Genomic DNA, 16,032 nt, shown 5'->3' on the forward strand with positions numbered 1-16,032 from the left:
TCTCTCTACTCTGGGAAGCGAAAATGGCTGCTGCTGCTCAACCTAATGCCAATCTTCAACTTCGCATCCACAAAAACGCTGGTAAAAAGAATTTCAACAAAAGATCTCGATCGGATAAACAAACTCGAAATTACATTGAATTGAATGGGGATGAAGAAGGAGATGGCCTTAGTTGTGTGATACACTGATATCGTAGTAAGGGACCAATTGACCTACCAGATGACCACTTTTGCACACTACTTGCTCGAGAAAGCGAATTGATTTGGAACAGGTAAATCGATTCTACTTTGGATATTATCATTTTCTTTTACTTGGACGTTGTATTTTAATTTGCTTTGAATGTTCAATTCGCTTTGGATTATTTTGCTTTGAATGTTCAATTTGCCTTGGGTTATTTTGCTTTGGATGTTTTTGCTTGAGTTAATTAATAAAAATGCCATGAACAGTAAAAAATTTAGTCAAACTGCCACTTTTTCCTTTTTTTTTTCAAAATGCCACAACCTCTTCTTAAAAAGACAGAAATGCCCCTCGATGAACATTATGCTGTTGATAGACAAAATACGGATGATGGACAAGATACAGATGATTGACAAGATGTAGATGATAGACAAAATGAGGATGATGGACAAGATGTCGATGATCAACAAGATGCGGATGACAGACAATATGCGGATGATAGACAAGATGCGAATGATGGACAAAATATTGATGATATGGAGAAGGATGCCGACGAGAAACTCAATCCTCCACATCATCTTTTGATCCACCCTCATCCACATCATCCTTTTTTGGTCCATCATCCCCTTTTAAATCATCATCCTCGACATCTTCTTTTGGTCCACTACCCTCTTTTGGTTCATCATCTTTGACATCTTCTTTTGGTTCACCATCTTCTTTTGGTCTATCAGCTCGACAACTTTACATTTTTGTCTAATTATCTTTCATAGTCAACTTATCTTTAATAATATGGATAACTAATTTGAACTCGTGGAGAACTTCGTTAATATAATTCTCGTATACAAGTTATAAAAATAAAATTCGTGGACAAGTCTATGATATACTTTATAATTTGTCCATCAGATCTCGTCCACGACAATCATTCTCTTTAATAAAAGAGTATTTTTGTCTTTTAATCACACTTGAACAGTAAAAATGTGGCATTTTTAGAAAGATAAAACAAATGTAGCATCCCTTTTTGCTTTGTTTAGTTTGAAAGTTGAATACAAACCTGCAAAAAAAGGTTGAGAACACGTAAATAAACTATTTGGAAGCAGGTTTAAATATTGTATATAGAAAGAAAGAAAAAAAAAACCACAAGGCTTTACCTTTAATATCTGGCATGGGATTTGAACAGTTCTGTGGACATTGAGCGTTTCTGTTACATAGAAAGAAAAACTAGGAAACTAGATTAAAATAGACAAGAACAAATCTCTTGTTAATTACATTACATATCTTTTTATCATATAAAAATTATTATATAGAGTAATATAGAAATTTAGTTATATAAAAAAAAGAAATAGAGAACAAATTAATTGATCGAATGAATCACACACACTATTTGCTATGGCCAAAAAAAAAAAAAAAAAAAAAAAAAAAAAAAGATGACAACATCAGTTTAATCGATCTTAGAGACTGGACTCACTCAACTCAGGACTCATTGTACTATATTCGACACCAGTTGTGTTATATACCTTAAGATGTATTTCAACTAAATCAGTACGAAGATATATTTACGTTTTACAAAAGTAATTAAGTAAGGTAAACATTTTTTTGGATAACTTAAATTAATAGGGTGAATAGATTGAGGACAATATTTGGGTTAACCTCTAGGGGTGAACCTCTTCATTCACCCCTTATATAATAAGGAAATAAAATTTGTATACATTATTATAAAATTAGAAACTTAAACCACTCTTTTATAAACTCAAACCGATATATAATTTCGTTTTAATTGTAAAAAATAAATCCTAACCATCTCATTTGTAAATCCAAACCGACATATAATTTTGTTCTAATTGTAAAATCTAAACCCTATAAAAATCTCATTGTAAACCCAAACCGACATTTAATTTCGTTCTAATTGTAAAATTTGAACCCTAACAATCTCATTTGTAAATCCAACCCGACATATAATTTTGTTCTAATTGTAAAATCTAAATCCTAACCATCTCATTTGTAAACCCAAACCGCCATATACTTTCGTTTTAATTATAAAATCTAAACCCTAATTCTCATTTATAAACCCAAACCGATATATAGCCTCATTTAATTGTAAAATCTAAACCAAGCTAGTATCTAACTTTCTTTAAATAAAAGTATACTGAATTTTTTTCCTTAATTTGTTTTGCTTTTTAATTTAATTTTGATTTATTTTTAAAATAAAATATCAGATAAAACATTCTAATTGGTTGAGAAAAGAGGGGGTGAATACAAAGATTCCCCCCTAGGGATGAACCTAAGTATTTTTCTTATAAAATTAGAAACTTAAACCGTTTTTTATAAATCCAAATCGATATAATTTTGTTCTAATTGTAAAATCTATACTCTAACAATCTCATTTGTAAACCCAAACCGATATATAATCTCGTTCTAATATTAAAATCTAAACCCTAACCATCTCATTTGTAAACCCAAACGACATATAAGTTCGTTCTAATTGTTAAATCTAAACCCTAACCATCTCATTTGTAAACCCAAACCGACATATAATTTTGTTCTAATTGTAAACTTTAAATCCTAACCACCTCATTTGTAAACTCAAACCAACATATAATTTTGTTTTAATTATAAAATCTAAACCCTAATTCTCATTTATAAACCCTAACCGATATATAACTACGTTTAATTGTAAAATCTAAACCAAGCCAAAATTTAACTTTCTTTAAATAAAAGTATACAAAATGTGTTTCCTTTTTTTGCTTTTTAATTTATTTTTAATATATTTTTTTAATAAATTATTAGATAAAACATTCTGATTGGTTGAGAAGAGAGGGTGTGAATACAAATGTTCACCTAAGTATTTTTCATACATTAAATGATCATTTATCCAATTTTTTACTATTTGAGATGAATAAGTTGGAAAATTTATTGAACTCATTCAACCAGAAAAACTGGAGAAATGAATTACTTATAAAAGAAATTTGTTCAACTCTTTTTTTTTTTTTTTTTGTTAAAAGATATTCAAATTTAAATAGCAGAAAAAAAAAATGTTTACAGAGCTAAAGCCCAGGGATTTGAAGACCCATGATTAGAAACCCATTAAAAGAACCAAAAATTAAAATACACCTAGTTAAAGCCCATTGTTAGGAAGGAACCAAAAGTGAACCAGAATTAAACCACCCAATCATAATCGAACCAGTAAAACGGTTGGCAGATAACCGCCAGAATTTGTTCAACTCTTTCATCTCCTATTTAGTGGATGAATGAATTGAGTGTTATTCAATTAGTTTCATTCAACTCATATTTTCTCAACTCTTTCATGATTCATGTATGTGCAACCATTTCCACGCTTGATATAAAAAAAAAGTGATATAACACGTACATTCATGTGCTTTTAAAAAAATAATCCACTGTCGACGAAAGAAGCAATGTCATAGTTAAAACGCATATTGGGTTAGTCCCCCCGCATGGGAAGGCTTTTATATCGAGTGGAAGTGATGAAACCATATACTTTGAAAAGATGAGATTGGTGAAGATTTTTACTTGCATGTTGCCATGTTGGGTCAAAAATAAAAACACTCTTATTAGATATATAGACCAGACTATAGTAGAAGAAACACACACTGAAATCATGTAAATATGTAATATTTATGAAACTTTTTTATCTTCTTAAAAAAATTATAACTATAGTTTTTAAAAATTTGTTTGGGTGGTACAATAACAGTTGTAAATACAGTAATAAGGAAATGGTCGGGACAGCTAAGGAAAGATCGCTCTCTCGTCATCAGACAAAAAATTACAAGCGAGAATTTCTTTGTTCCTCCACGACCGGACAAGACACGTCCGTCTTCTTCTTCTTCTTCTAACTTACGCCTCCCTCCATATCCTACGCCTCCTTCCTTATCCTACGCATCTTCCCTTCCATTAAGACCTAGGGTTTTCTCTCTTTCTCTCTCTCTTTCTCTCCCATCATCATTCTCCCTCCCTCCCTCCCCCCGATCTATATCCAAATCCTTTACCCTTTCAATTTTGAATCGAACCCTTAAAAAAAAACCCCCAATTGAATCTTACGGTTCTGAGAGGAGTTTTAAGGGGGAAAGGGGGTTTTCGAGAGATGTTGAATGTCAGGTTCATTGATGAATCTGTTGTCTCTCTGCTTCAAGCCATTCGGGCACATCTGCGATAATTCCGAGGCTGGATCGGGTGGTGGTGGTGGTGGTGGCGGCGTTTCTGGTGGTAGAAACGGCGGTGCTGAAGGCAAAGACGGGTTGCTTTGGTTCCGTGATCTCGGTAAATACTGCGGCGGCGAATTCTCCATGGCTGTGATTCAAGCCAATCAGGTTCTTGAAGATCAGAGCCAGATCGAATCCGGTAATTTCGGTACTTTCGTTGGTGTTTACGATGGTCATGGTGGTCCTGAAGCTGCTCGTTACGTCTGCGATCATCTCTTTAACCATTTCCGACGTGAGTTCCACTTTGATGATTCCTGATTTTTTTTTTGGCGTTTTAGAGCTTTGGGTCTTTTTGGGGGAATTACATATAATTTTAGATGAATCCGTTGACTTAAATTCTGAAACTTTTTTTTTTGGAGTTCAAGTCTTGTGGTGATGAAGATTGTGATTGGTCAAGAAAGTTAGGTACTTTGACTTTCTTTTTAATCTCTTTTGGGGAATATAATTAGGTTTCCCATTGAAGCTGCTTAATACAAGTTTTAAAGCTACAGTCTTTAGTCCATTTTAGTCTTTTACTTTTACAACTTCATCCTGTGTTTATTGTTCTTCGCTATGCTTTGCCCATAAGCATTTAGTTAAGGGTCCCCTGGCTTTTGCATTTTGATAGTGGAGTGTACCTAGGAGTGTACTGTACTACATTTTATGAAAAGGAGGTTGAGCCTCTCTTATGTTGGGATTGCTCAGGCTTTACGATTATGCAGAAATATCAGCGGAGACGCAAGGAGTTGTGACAAGAGAGACTATACAAAGAGCCTTTCATGCGACTGAAGAAGGATTTGCTTCCATTGTCTCAGAGCTGTGGCAAGAGATACCGAATTTGGCAACTGTTGGCACTTGTTGTCTAGTTGGAGTGATATATCAAAATACTCTTTTCGTGGCAAGCCTTGGAGATTCAAGGGTTGTTCTTGGAAAGAAAGGCAACTGTGGCGGACTCTCTGCTATCCAGCTGTCGACTGAACACAATGCTAACAATGAGGATATTCGTTGGGAACTTAAGGACTTGCATCCTGATGACCAGCAGATTGTTGTGTTTAGGCATGGAGTTTGGAGAGTTAAGGGCATCATTCAGGTAGTTTCTCATTCTCTTTTTGTTAGTTTCCCAAAAAAAAAACGCAAAATTAGGGATAATTAGGTTGCAGAATTCAGTGTGTTGCATTGGGTTGTCGTCCTTCTCTCTCTGACACTCTGCCATGGATCATGTTGTTGTGCTTTTATATTTCCACTTTTGGTTAAAGCTGGTTTCTGGTTTTTCTTTGAATTTTTATTGGTGGTACTTCTGGCTTCTCATACTCTTTTGGGAAGAGATTAATAGATTTATTTTCTTTCTTAGTATTTGAGTAGTTTGTCTCGTTTTTATATAAGCTATTGAAAAAGTCCATTAGGAATCTAAGAACTAAGAAGTCCAAATCCTTATGATGAAGTAGTGAAGTAGGTTATGAGCAGGGTTTATGATGAACTTCCATAGTTGCTAAACATACGTCTTACCATCTTGGTGATGTCTAGTTACCAATAATTGATCAGCTTAACCAAACAGCTCTTCGGATTTCGTGTTCATTCCCTGTTTTAGTGATCAGCATTGATTTAATGTTTATCTAGGTTTCGAGGTCTATAGGAGACATGTACATGAAGCGACCCGAATTTAACAAGGAGCCAATCAGTCAAAAGTTCAGAATTGCAGAGCCAATGAAGAGACCATTGATGTCTGCAACACCGACTATACTCGCTCATCCTCTGCACCCTAATGATTCGTTTCTCATTTTTGCGTCTGATGGTCTTTGGGAACATTTGACGAACGAAAAAGCAGTTGAGATTGTTCATAACCATCCCCGTGCTGTAAGTTTCTAATTTGATTTCTCCTTTAGATGACTTGCCATGATTAGTAGTTTCCACTTATATTGCTCCCCACATCGTGTGGCTTTTTTTTTGGTCTGGACAAGTTTTAGATTACCGTGTAAGTGAAATCCTGATAATTACAAGTTCGTTAGATGTATGATGCACTGTGTTTTTTCTCTCTCTCTCTCTCTCTCTCTCTCTTAAGGGAAGCGCAAAGAGACTGATAAAGGCAGCACTTCACGAGGCAGCGAGGAAACGTGAGATGAGATATTCAGATCTAAGGAAGATTGACAAGAAAGTGAGGCGCCATTTTCACGATGACATCACGGTTATAGTGGTGTTCTTGAATCATGACCTCATTTCGAGAGGTCACTTCAACTCAACAACACAAGACTCACAAGTCTCTATACGGAGTGCTCTTGAACACTGAAAAGCAAAAAAACATTTTACAACAATGTTTCTTCTTACTTGGGTTATATGACTTTTTTTGCCTAGAACGCAATAAAAAAAACTGGGCAACATCTAAAAGGAAAATTGGAAAACATTGTAATGAGCTCTCTTGTATTAAGCGGCAATGTTTGACTGTGGTGTTTCTCTTCAAGTCGTTGCATAGTTCTGTCCTGATGAGTTACCACCAACCAAGCCTTTCGTCAAAAAAGACTAAATGCCGTATTTTCTGGCTTTTCATCTCTTTTATCACACTTGTAACTGTAAGTCTGTCCTGTGTAACATAGTCGTGTTATATAAGTAAACATCAAGTTTTTGTAAATCAAGTACCTGATCAGAATTGCTCACTCACATTTCGGTAGGCAACTGTGATAGCTCGTCAATAAAGTTGGTAATTTTCGTTCTAAAATTAAAACAGTCAAATTTCAACAAACTACTTCTTTCGGTCCAAAGCCTTTAATCGTTTTCAATGAAATAATTTAGGATCCGATATTTTATCGAGATGTTTAGAATATGACTTGGAGAGCTCATGGCTTCAATATTTTCCTGATGTTGGACTTGATTCTGGATGATATAACAACTAAGAAATACAAACCAAGTTTTGATTATTGTCAAGATCTAATTGGGAACTATATATATATCAAAAGAACAAGAATAAAGTAATAAGAAAAATCAGATAAAGCTTTCTAGGCTGCATTATCCATCAAAAAGAAGTCGAATGTCAATCAACTTCTCAGAGCCCAGTGCATAATCATCATCTTTCCCTACATTACATTATAAAGGTTACTCAAAAAAATCAAATTTTCATACAGAATAAAACAGACAAAAAAATTATTAGGATCCTCAGAGTAAAAAATGCTTATAGCGTTTCATCAATAATAAAATCAGGTCTCAAAGATTTCATGCCATCATAGGATCCTTTTAATAACAAGAATTTTTTTTTTTTTTTTAAAACGAATCAAAAGTGATTAAGATATAGCACGAGCTTATTCGCTATGCCTGGTAAAACATAAGCGAAGCGACTCAACGCCCCTGCAAAAATCTATCGCCTCTCAATTGGATGAAAGAATCATCCCATAAATACTTGAAAACTCTATAGGAAAAATCAATCTGAGAGGCGAATCCAATCAGCTAGTTAAAAAACAGATCACAAACATAGAAAAACACACACAGCAAACATAAACTAGCGAAAAGAGAGATAGATCGAGACTGTTTTAGGTTTTGCCGCAAGTGTTGTTATTTATACATATGAATTTTAGGTTTAGGGTTTTGTTATCCGGCCGCAAACAACAAACAAAATGGGCCTTGATAGTAGAAAAATGGGCTTTTGTTTCATTATAAGCCTGAGGAGGAAAAAAACCATAACCTTTGTATATTGTCCAGTTGGCAAATCATTTTTTGGTCCGTGTCTTTAGCAAAACATCATTCCTAATTTTATTTAAGCATTCCGATTTTAAACTTTTGAAAATGAACTGAGAAGCTAAAATTTGACAGAATATGGATCTTTATTCTTCTTTTCAATAAATATATATATATATATATACATATATGGATTGAAATTTTTTTATTGTCTCATCAAAATCAAAATTAAGCTAATACAGAAAGAAAAAGAACAAAAAAAACTAAAATATCAAAATAAAGTTCTTTAAAAGAAGGTATTACAACTACATCATAAATCAAAACTCTAAAACCTACCAGATATTCGCTAACGTTTATTTTAACATAATACATTTAAATTATTTTTTCGTAGTTAACATTTAAACTTTAAAAAAAAATCAGTAAGTCAAACAAAAGTATAAAATGTTGATGTAAATAACAAGTGTAGTACCATAACTATAACAATATGTCTATAACTAACAATGATCTTTTTACTTTCTTTTTTATCGTTTATAATTAACTCACTCACTCCCAAATTTGAATCTAATATATAACAAGACAGTGAAGTTATAAAAGTCACTAGCTTTGGTATATACTCCCTCTTTTCCAAAATATAAAATGTTTTAGTTAAAACACGCATATTAAAAAATAATTACTTTTAAAAAGTTTAATTAATCATAAATAAGACTGAATAATATAAAATATAAAATTAATTTAAAAATTGCGTATAATGTTGGAAACATTCTATATTATCAAACAAAAATAATTTTCTAAACATCTTATATTATATGAAAGGGAATATAATATTTTTAAAAACAGCTATTTAGCACCAAAAGAAAATGAATTGGCTAAAAATAGAGAGTGTTATTATTAGTAGTATTAAACAAAAAGTAAGGATTTAACAATAATTTAATCAACAGAATGATAGTGCACATCACATGGGAGAGAAGCAAAGGAACCTACAGTAAAAAAAAAAAATTATTATTATTTGGATCATGTGTATAAAAATGCGATTCTTTGCTTCTTCGTTCCCTTTCTTATTTAAAAAAAAAAAAAAAAAAAAAGGAATCGTCTTCTCTCCCTTTTGCCTTCCACAACCTTCGTGACACCTCATCATCTCTCTCTCTCTCCCACCTTCTCCGTCCCGTTCCGTTCTCTCCCAATCTATCCTCCCAAAACAGGTAAATCATTAATCCCTTAATCTCTCTTCTTAATCATCTCTCTCTCTAATCCTCTTTCCCGTTTCTTCATCTCTTGTAAATTTCGAATTCTTTCTTAATCTTTAACAGATCCTCTGATTCGGATCCAACAGTTTCAGAATTCTTGATTCTAATCTGATCAGGAATATTTGATCAGGCGATTTATGGAGTCTATATCTCCCGTATCGAATCAAGTTACTCAGCCAACAACAACGACGACGACGACCTCTAGTTCCGATCGCTCCCGTCGTAAGCGGAGGAAGAAATCTCAACCATCATCATCGGTTGATTCATCTCAATCAACATCGTTGGATAAATGGAGATCGGAGAAGCAGCAACAGATCTACTCAACGAAACTAGTCCGTGCTCTAAGAGAGCTACGAATCAGTCAACAACCTTCCTCGTCTTCATCGAATCCACGTGGCGGCGGCGGTAGAGCCGTACGCGAAGTCGCGGACAGAGCTTTAGCAGTTGCGGCGAGAGGTAAAACACTGTGGAGTCGAGCTATACTATCGAAAGCCGTTAAACTCAAATTCAGGAAACATAAACGGCAGAGAATCTCGAGTCCGACGACAACGACGACGACGTTGACGACCGGGAGTATCAGGTCGAAGAAACAGAGAGCGACGGTTTTGAGGCTAAAGGCAAAAGGATTGCCAGCTGTACAGAGGAAAGTGAAAGTTCTGAGCCGGTTAGTTCCCGGTTGCCGTAAACAAACCTTACCGGTGGTTTTAGAGGAAACTACTGATTATATAGCTGCAATGGAGATGCAGATTCGTGCTATGACTGCTATTCTCTCCGCCGTCACCTCTCCGCCGCCGCCAGGTCATGATGGGGGACATACACATATGCTTGGTTAGTTGGCCAAACTGTCTTCTTCCTTTTTAAAATGTTTTTTTGTTTTCTTCATATTATTATTCTTCTCATCTCATTGTATTGTTTGGTGTTTGAATATTTTTACTTTATTCAACTTTTTTATTTACCATTTTCATCATTTTATGTATATCCTTTTTTTTTTCTTTCTTTCTTGAATCTCTATGTTTACCAAAAATAGTGCCGGAAAAAAGGAAAAAAAAAAAGAACAGGACAGTGATTGGTTTCTGTAATAATAATCGTAATAAATTTTTCAGTTTCTTGATAATCGTGGAAAGACATTTGAGTTTGTGATTACAATGCTTTATGGTTAAGATAACTAGACGTAATGACTTAATGGTTTTTTTAAGTGTTTGGTGAAATTAATGATATGGCCAAAACAATGGAGAGAGTATAATTTTGTTTTTTTTTTTTTGTTTTGTTATGTTTGTAAGTTAGGTTTGGTTGATTGGGATTGAATAATTCACTCTTTGTTGAAAAGATTTGTTATGACACCACTACTTATTAAGCTTGTTTCTTCTTTTGTATATGGTATTTTGGTTTATTTTGGTAATGTGGTTAGATTTTGGAGATGCAGAAAAAGGTAAAAAAAAAAAAAATCTAGAGAGTTAACACAATCACATGGTTGAGAAAGACATAAAGACATGAACATGATGATGAGTGACTCACATGCTCCAGTCTGAGCAGAGGGGTATATTTCTTTTCTTCTTCTGTTAAAAGGTGAACACTGAAATAAAGAGATAAATCGCATCACTCTATATTTTTTGCCCAACTTCTTTTTTTTTTTTTTTTTTGACACTCCTAAAAAAATTTACTGGGAAATCTAAAATAAAAATAAAAAGTTGAATATTAAAGGCACGAAAATCTTCTTCTTTGTTTTTGGTCGGCCAAAAGGCACTGATTTTGGTGAAACTGTTAGTATTGTGGAGGAATGAATAGTCATACCTAAAAAAATAAGAAGCAAATTCATGAAAATCAATGTTTTCTGACACATGTCATGTGGGATTTTACATTATCTCAATACTACTTGTACAAAACCCTTAAACCCCACCCAACACTTACGTTTTTGTTGCACATGTGATGTGCATTCAATTGGATAGACAATAAAAATCTTTGGATAGATCATATGCTTCAGAAGATATGTAGTAGATAATTCGGGTTAATTGTGTATCAGTGTAATTTGACTACATTTAAAGAAGAAGAAAAAATTGCGTATTTACTAGCATAAATACCGTGCAATGTGTGTGGTATACTAGCCTTAAAATGTTTGCGTAGCTCGAGGTAAGTAATGAACCCTAATTTTGAGTTTAATCTTAAAATTGATGTAGTCATATAGTAAAAATTAGTCGTAGTACTACGAAGGAAAAGACAACCATGTGTTCTGTGTTCATCAAAGTAAATATTTGTCGAACAAACAGAATGGAAATGAAAATGGAAAAGAGGAGAGAGCACATGGATTAAATGATTTTGGCGTAGTCGTAGAGTACTCTTTTAGTGTGTATAAATAATGTCACTATGACCTTTAAGCTGCTTTTTGTTTAGCCTCTTTAATTTGATTGTCAATAAAGACTATTTATTGGTTTTATTCCAATCACTTTTATTTGTCAACTATTTAAGTCACTCAGTTGTCGGTTTAGAATATATTAATAATAATAAAACGTCCGAAATGATGTTTTGTGAAAGAGAGTTAAAATTAACTACAGGCTACATCCATAAAACTAAGTTCATAAACAAAGCTTCTTCGTGAGGTTCAGCCTGCAGGCTACATCCATAAAACTAAAGTTCATAAACGAATAGCTAATCAAATACAATATTCGTATATACGTAAACGAAATACAAATTCTCTTAATGTATTGCTTTGTCTAATTGTCCTACACTATATACTGATTTAATATATTTTTTCTGAAGTCAATTACTTTTGAGATAACCTCCACCAATATATTTTTAACCATGTATGAAACATCCACGAGAACCTATGCGATACCAATATTTCCGACGGTCACAACAACACAAATTTGAATCCACGTAAGGACAGATCTTAAATTCTTTATATACATTAAACGACACTCTATGTAAGTATTTCTCTCAAATGTAGTTTTCAAATAGTAACTAATAGGATTTCCTATTGAATATAACAATAAACATCAATACACTGATTAAACAGGAACAATACCCATAAGTAACTTTGAAAGAAAAAAAATTCCTAAATGTTTGATTTTCTTTTCTAAGCCCTAAAAATAAAAATAAAAATAAAAATATATATGTATATATATATATATATATTGGCAAACTAACTCTATGTATATAAGACATCATATGTATATGTAGAAGACATCTTTATCACTTATCAGTATAGCTAAATGTCTGAATCCATGCTTTATAATTTACAATGATCAATGAGATCCAAGCACGGAATTATTTGGTTCAATTGTGTGCGCATCTTATTCAACAGATAAATTTACTAAATTCACCATTCCGTTGGTTTATTTTGCATTATAAGTATGAAACTTGTAAAAATGATTGATTAATCAAAAAAAAAAATCAAACATTTAGGATTTCTACATCATTGCGGATCTCATGGTAATTGGTAAATCGTGTGATATATAATCAAGGCTGTTTTAGTTCCGCCATGATGCGCAGTCTATCGTATACCACTGTCCAAACCAATGGTCCAAAGTCCAAACCATCCACAAGTGAAGCCACTGACCATTCTTATTCGCACGTGGAGCGCATAACATGTTGGACCACACGTGTGCAGTGTGCACTCAGATTATCTACTTCTTTTTAATAAAATTAAAATTCATAATCGGGGAAAAGGATACGTCCAACTGAATAGTATGTTTTATGCATTTTTGTATTATTATGTAACTAAATTCACGCTTTGATATAAATGTTTTTTTTCTTCAAATTATGTCACTGGTTTACTTGTGCAAATATTGGATGATATATTCTTAGGGAAAATATAATTACGTTTAGAAATAATTACTTATATTAAGAAATTTGGTTTTACGAAACGTATACGACAAGAACAAAACGTTAAATTCACAACAAGTAACAACAACAAAAAAACAAATATTTAAACAGAAAATGTAGATATGAATTATGGTACGTCGCTTGGTTGCTGTATTGAAACAAGTGATGGGCATTTCTCTGCTGTCTCATCTCAATCCACGACAAAGTTTGTTGGGTTGTCAAGGGAGTAATATACAAATATATTTTTTTTTTATCAATTTGTTATTATTAATTTTTTTAACATTTTTTTGTATGTCAATATTAACTTTTTACGTTTTAATTAGTTGCCAAAATGCAGTTCAAGTTAGACTTTTATTTGTATTTATTTATAAAAAAGATGAATTTTTAATGTAATCAAACATCTTGTCTACTAGTGTCTCTCTTCATTTTTGTAAACTATTTAGGCTTTGATTGGTTACAAAAACAAACCTTTACTATTTGTACAATTTTGATTTTTTACCAATCAAAAACCTTATTAAAAGTTTTACTCTTAACTTTTTGTACAACTTTCAAATACATCTCTTTCTTACAACATTGCACTATTTCCGTAAAAGCTTACAGCTTTTCAGTAGAGTTTTGACTATGTTACCAATCATAACCTTATACATTTTACAAGAGTTTTGACTATGTTACCAATCATAACCTTATACATTTTACAAGCTAATAACAATATTTTTCCAAATTATTTCTTGTAAACTATTATTTCTCCCACAACGATTGTCATAATTTGTATTTCATATCTCTATATTTTTTTTGGGGGGTTTCTAAAGTCTACAAAACAACAATTCAACATATTAGGGTTTGGATGAAGACACTCTAAAAGTGAATAAAGTATCGCTAGATAATGCCAAAAGTTCATCTTCCTATGATCCTAGACGGCCAATTATGAACCATGCAATGCTGAAATATATATGTAAATATGATCAATTAGGACTCTAAAGTCTAACCAATCAGACTTTAAAAATCTAAATATGAAGATTTCTAGTAATTTAATCAGATGAAATTTAGAAGTGGGGTACACTTACAAGAATGCATCTACATCAAATCAATATGGTGTATAGTAGTAGTAGAAGTACTTGTTTTTGTTAAATAGTTAGTTGTAGAGACGCAGAACTAGTGTTACTAGTGATTAATATATACATGAAATTAATTAATGCTAGGCGATAATTTAAGTTGTCATTGATCTATCTATGAATGCCTAAAAAGGCAAAATAGCACGAGGTTCACACACTAACGATACAATCATACAAGTAGTGGTTTGTTCTTTCCTTCGTCCTCTAGAATTATCTTTAAAGAAAAGGCACTTCTTGAAAAATCAATTATTGGGTGGCAATTAGATCCCTAAACATTAAGTAAGGTTGTACTAATCTAATCATAATCTAACCTTGATTAGTTATAAACTAGCTTTCTAGAAACATGCACCAGCAAGGTGTCGAATTCTTCACTTTTTTACTAGTTTATCATTTTCCAAGATTTTCGCCAAAAGCGTGATTAGATATAAATAAAAATAAACTCCAACCAATTATGCATCTATATATAATTCATATGTTACATAAATATATATCAACAACACTAATATCTTGGTATGAGAAAGCAAAGTTTACCGAATACCGAATGATTTTCTTAAATGTGGTCATGAATCCGTAATGCTGGTGATAACTCTATTATAATCTGTTTCTTGGGGGTTTTTTTTTTCCCGGACGAATGTTATGTCAAGTTTCATATTAATCAACATAATCTATACTTTTTAACACTATATATAACTCTCATGCACATTCGTATATACTTTTTAAACACTATATATAAGTCTCACACTCGAAATTTGACGTTCCCACAATTCACCCTTCGGTTACGATATTTTTTCACAAATCATTTACTAAAATACGTTCTTTTTTTTGTACAAAACTAAAATACGTTCATAAACTAATATGTTTACCCTAAATCCTAATTACTACCGATTACCCAATCAGAGAAAGAGAATAGAAATCAGTTACACTATATATCATACTATTATTTATTTTAGTTTGGAAAGAGTAGAAAAGAAGAGAGACTCGTTAATTTGTCTACAAGACATAGAAAAGAGAAAAACATTTGTCTTTGACAAAAAAAAAAAAACATTTGTCCACAGCTCTTTAAAAGGCACGTGGGTAGGACCCTGCCCTGTCTAGTTTTCCAAAAAGCCGTAAAACACGAAAATATTAACAATTTTAGATTTTACTTTTTAGATAACTGTGAATATGATAAAATAAATTATTTATTAATACGAGTATATTGTCTCAGTTCTGAGATCGGAATAAAACCGCGAAAAATCCCAACTAAAGGAAGAACAGTAATGTCTTTGCAACATATATGTCTCAGTTCTGAGATCGGAATGGTGGTCAGACGACTTTGACCGTGCATCAGATTAGAGTACAGATTTATTTTAAACACACACATGATCTACAAAGTTTATAAACTCTGCTGTTTCAATTGATTCCTGTATTTCGTATGCTCATGTATGATGTGCGGATTTAAAGTTTTGTAAATAAAACTAAATTTAATAAAAATTAAATTTAATAAAATTTATTGTACATTATTTATATTTTTCTTTTTGCTACAATACACTGATTTATATTACAAATCTTTTATGTATGTTACCATTAAATGTGTGTGTTTTTTACACCTATGTATATTGTATGTTACATATATATAATTTATCATAACCTAGAAAATATCTATACGAACAAATTAAGCCAACTATTATATGTCTCTTTACTTTTATTTTTACATAGTTTCTTTAACCACTAAAATTGTTGGCTCAAAGAATATTTCAAATAAAAAATAAATTACAACACAATAGTGTATGACCAACCATGCAGAGAACCTCGGTTATGCCCTCCTCCCTTATGGAGAGAACCTTG

The 16,032-nt window shown here is 32.4% G+C and overlaps 2 protein-coding genes across 4 annotated transcripts; both read left to right on the forward strand.

Moving 5' to 3' along the window:
- Positions 4,115-6,825, forward strand: LOC109124792 (probable protein phosphatase 2C 42). Its single transcript, XM_010506657.2, has 4 exons — positions 4,115-4,623; positions 5,093-5,460; positions 5,988-6,224; positions 6,430-6,825. Exons 1-4 carry the CDS (start codon positions 4,281-4,283, stop codon positions 6,652-6,654), a joined length of 1,173 nt encoding a protein of 390 aa, XP_010504959.1. The 5' UTR covers positions 4,115-4,280; the 3' UTR covers positions 6,655-6,825.
- Positions 9,081-10,388, forward strand: LOC104781880 (transcription factor bHLH147-like). 3 transcript variants are annotated; one of them, XM_010506684.1, is made up of 2 exons: positions 9,081-9,229; positions 9,391-10,388. In XM_010506684.1, the coding sequence occupies exon 2, from the start codon at positions 9,412-9,414 to the stop codon at positions 10,105-10,107; it is 696 nt and encodes a 231-aa protein (XP_010504986.1). In that variant the 5' UTR covers positions 9,081-9,229; positions 9,391-9,411; the 3' UTR covers positions 10,108-10,388. The 3 variants fall into 3 exon arrangements, with proteins under 3 accessions (XP_010504986.1, XP_010504970.1, XP_010504978.1); XM_010506668.2 differs by having other exon boundaries at positions 9,082-9,229; positions 9,338-10,388; XM_010506676.2 differs by having other exon boundaries at positions 9,082-9,229; positions 9,405-10,388.

Source organism: Camelina sativa, chromosome 1 (assembly GCF_000633955.1).
Source record: "Camelina sativa cultivar DH55 chromosome 1, Cs, whole genome shotgun sequence".
Lineage (NCBI taxonomy): Eukaryota > Viridiplantae > Streptophyta > Magnoliopsida > Brassicales > Brassicaceae > Camelina > Camelina sativa.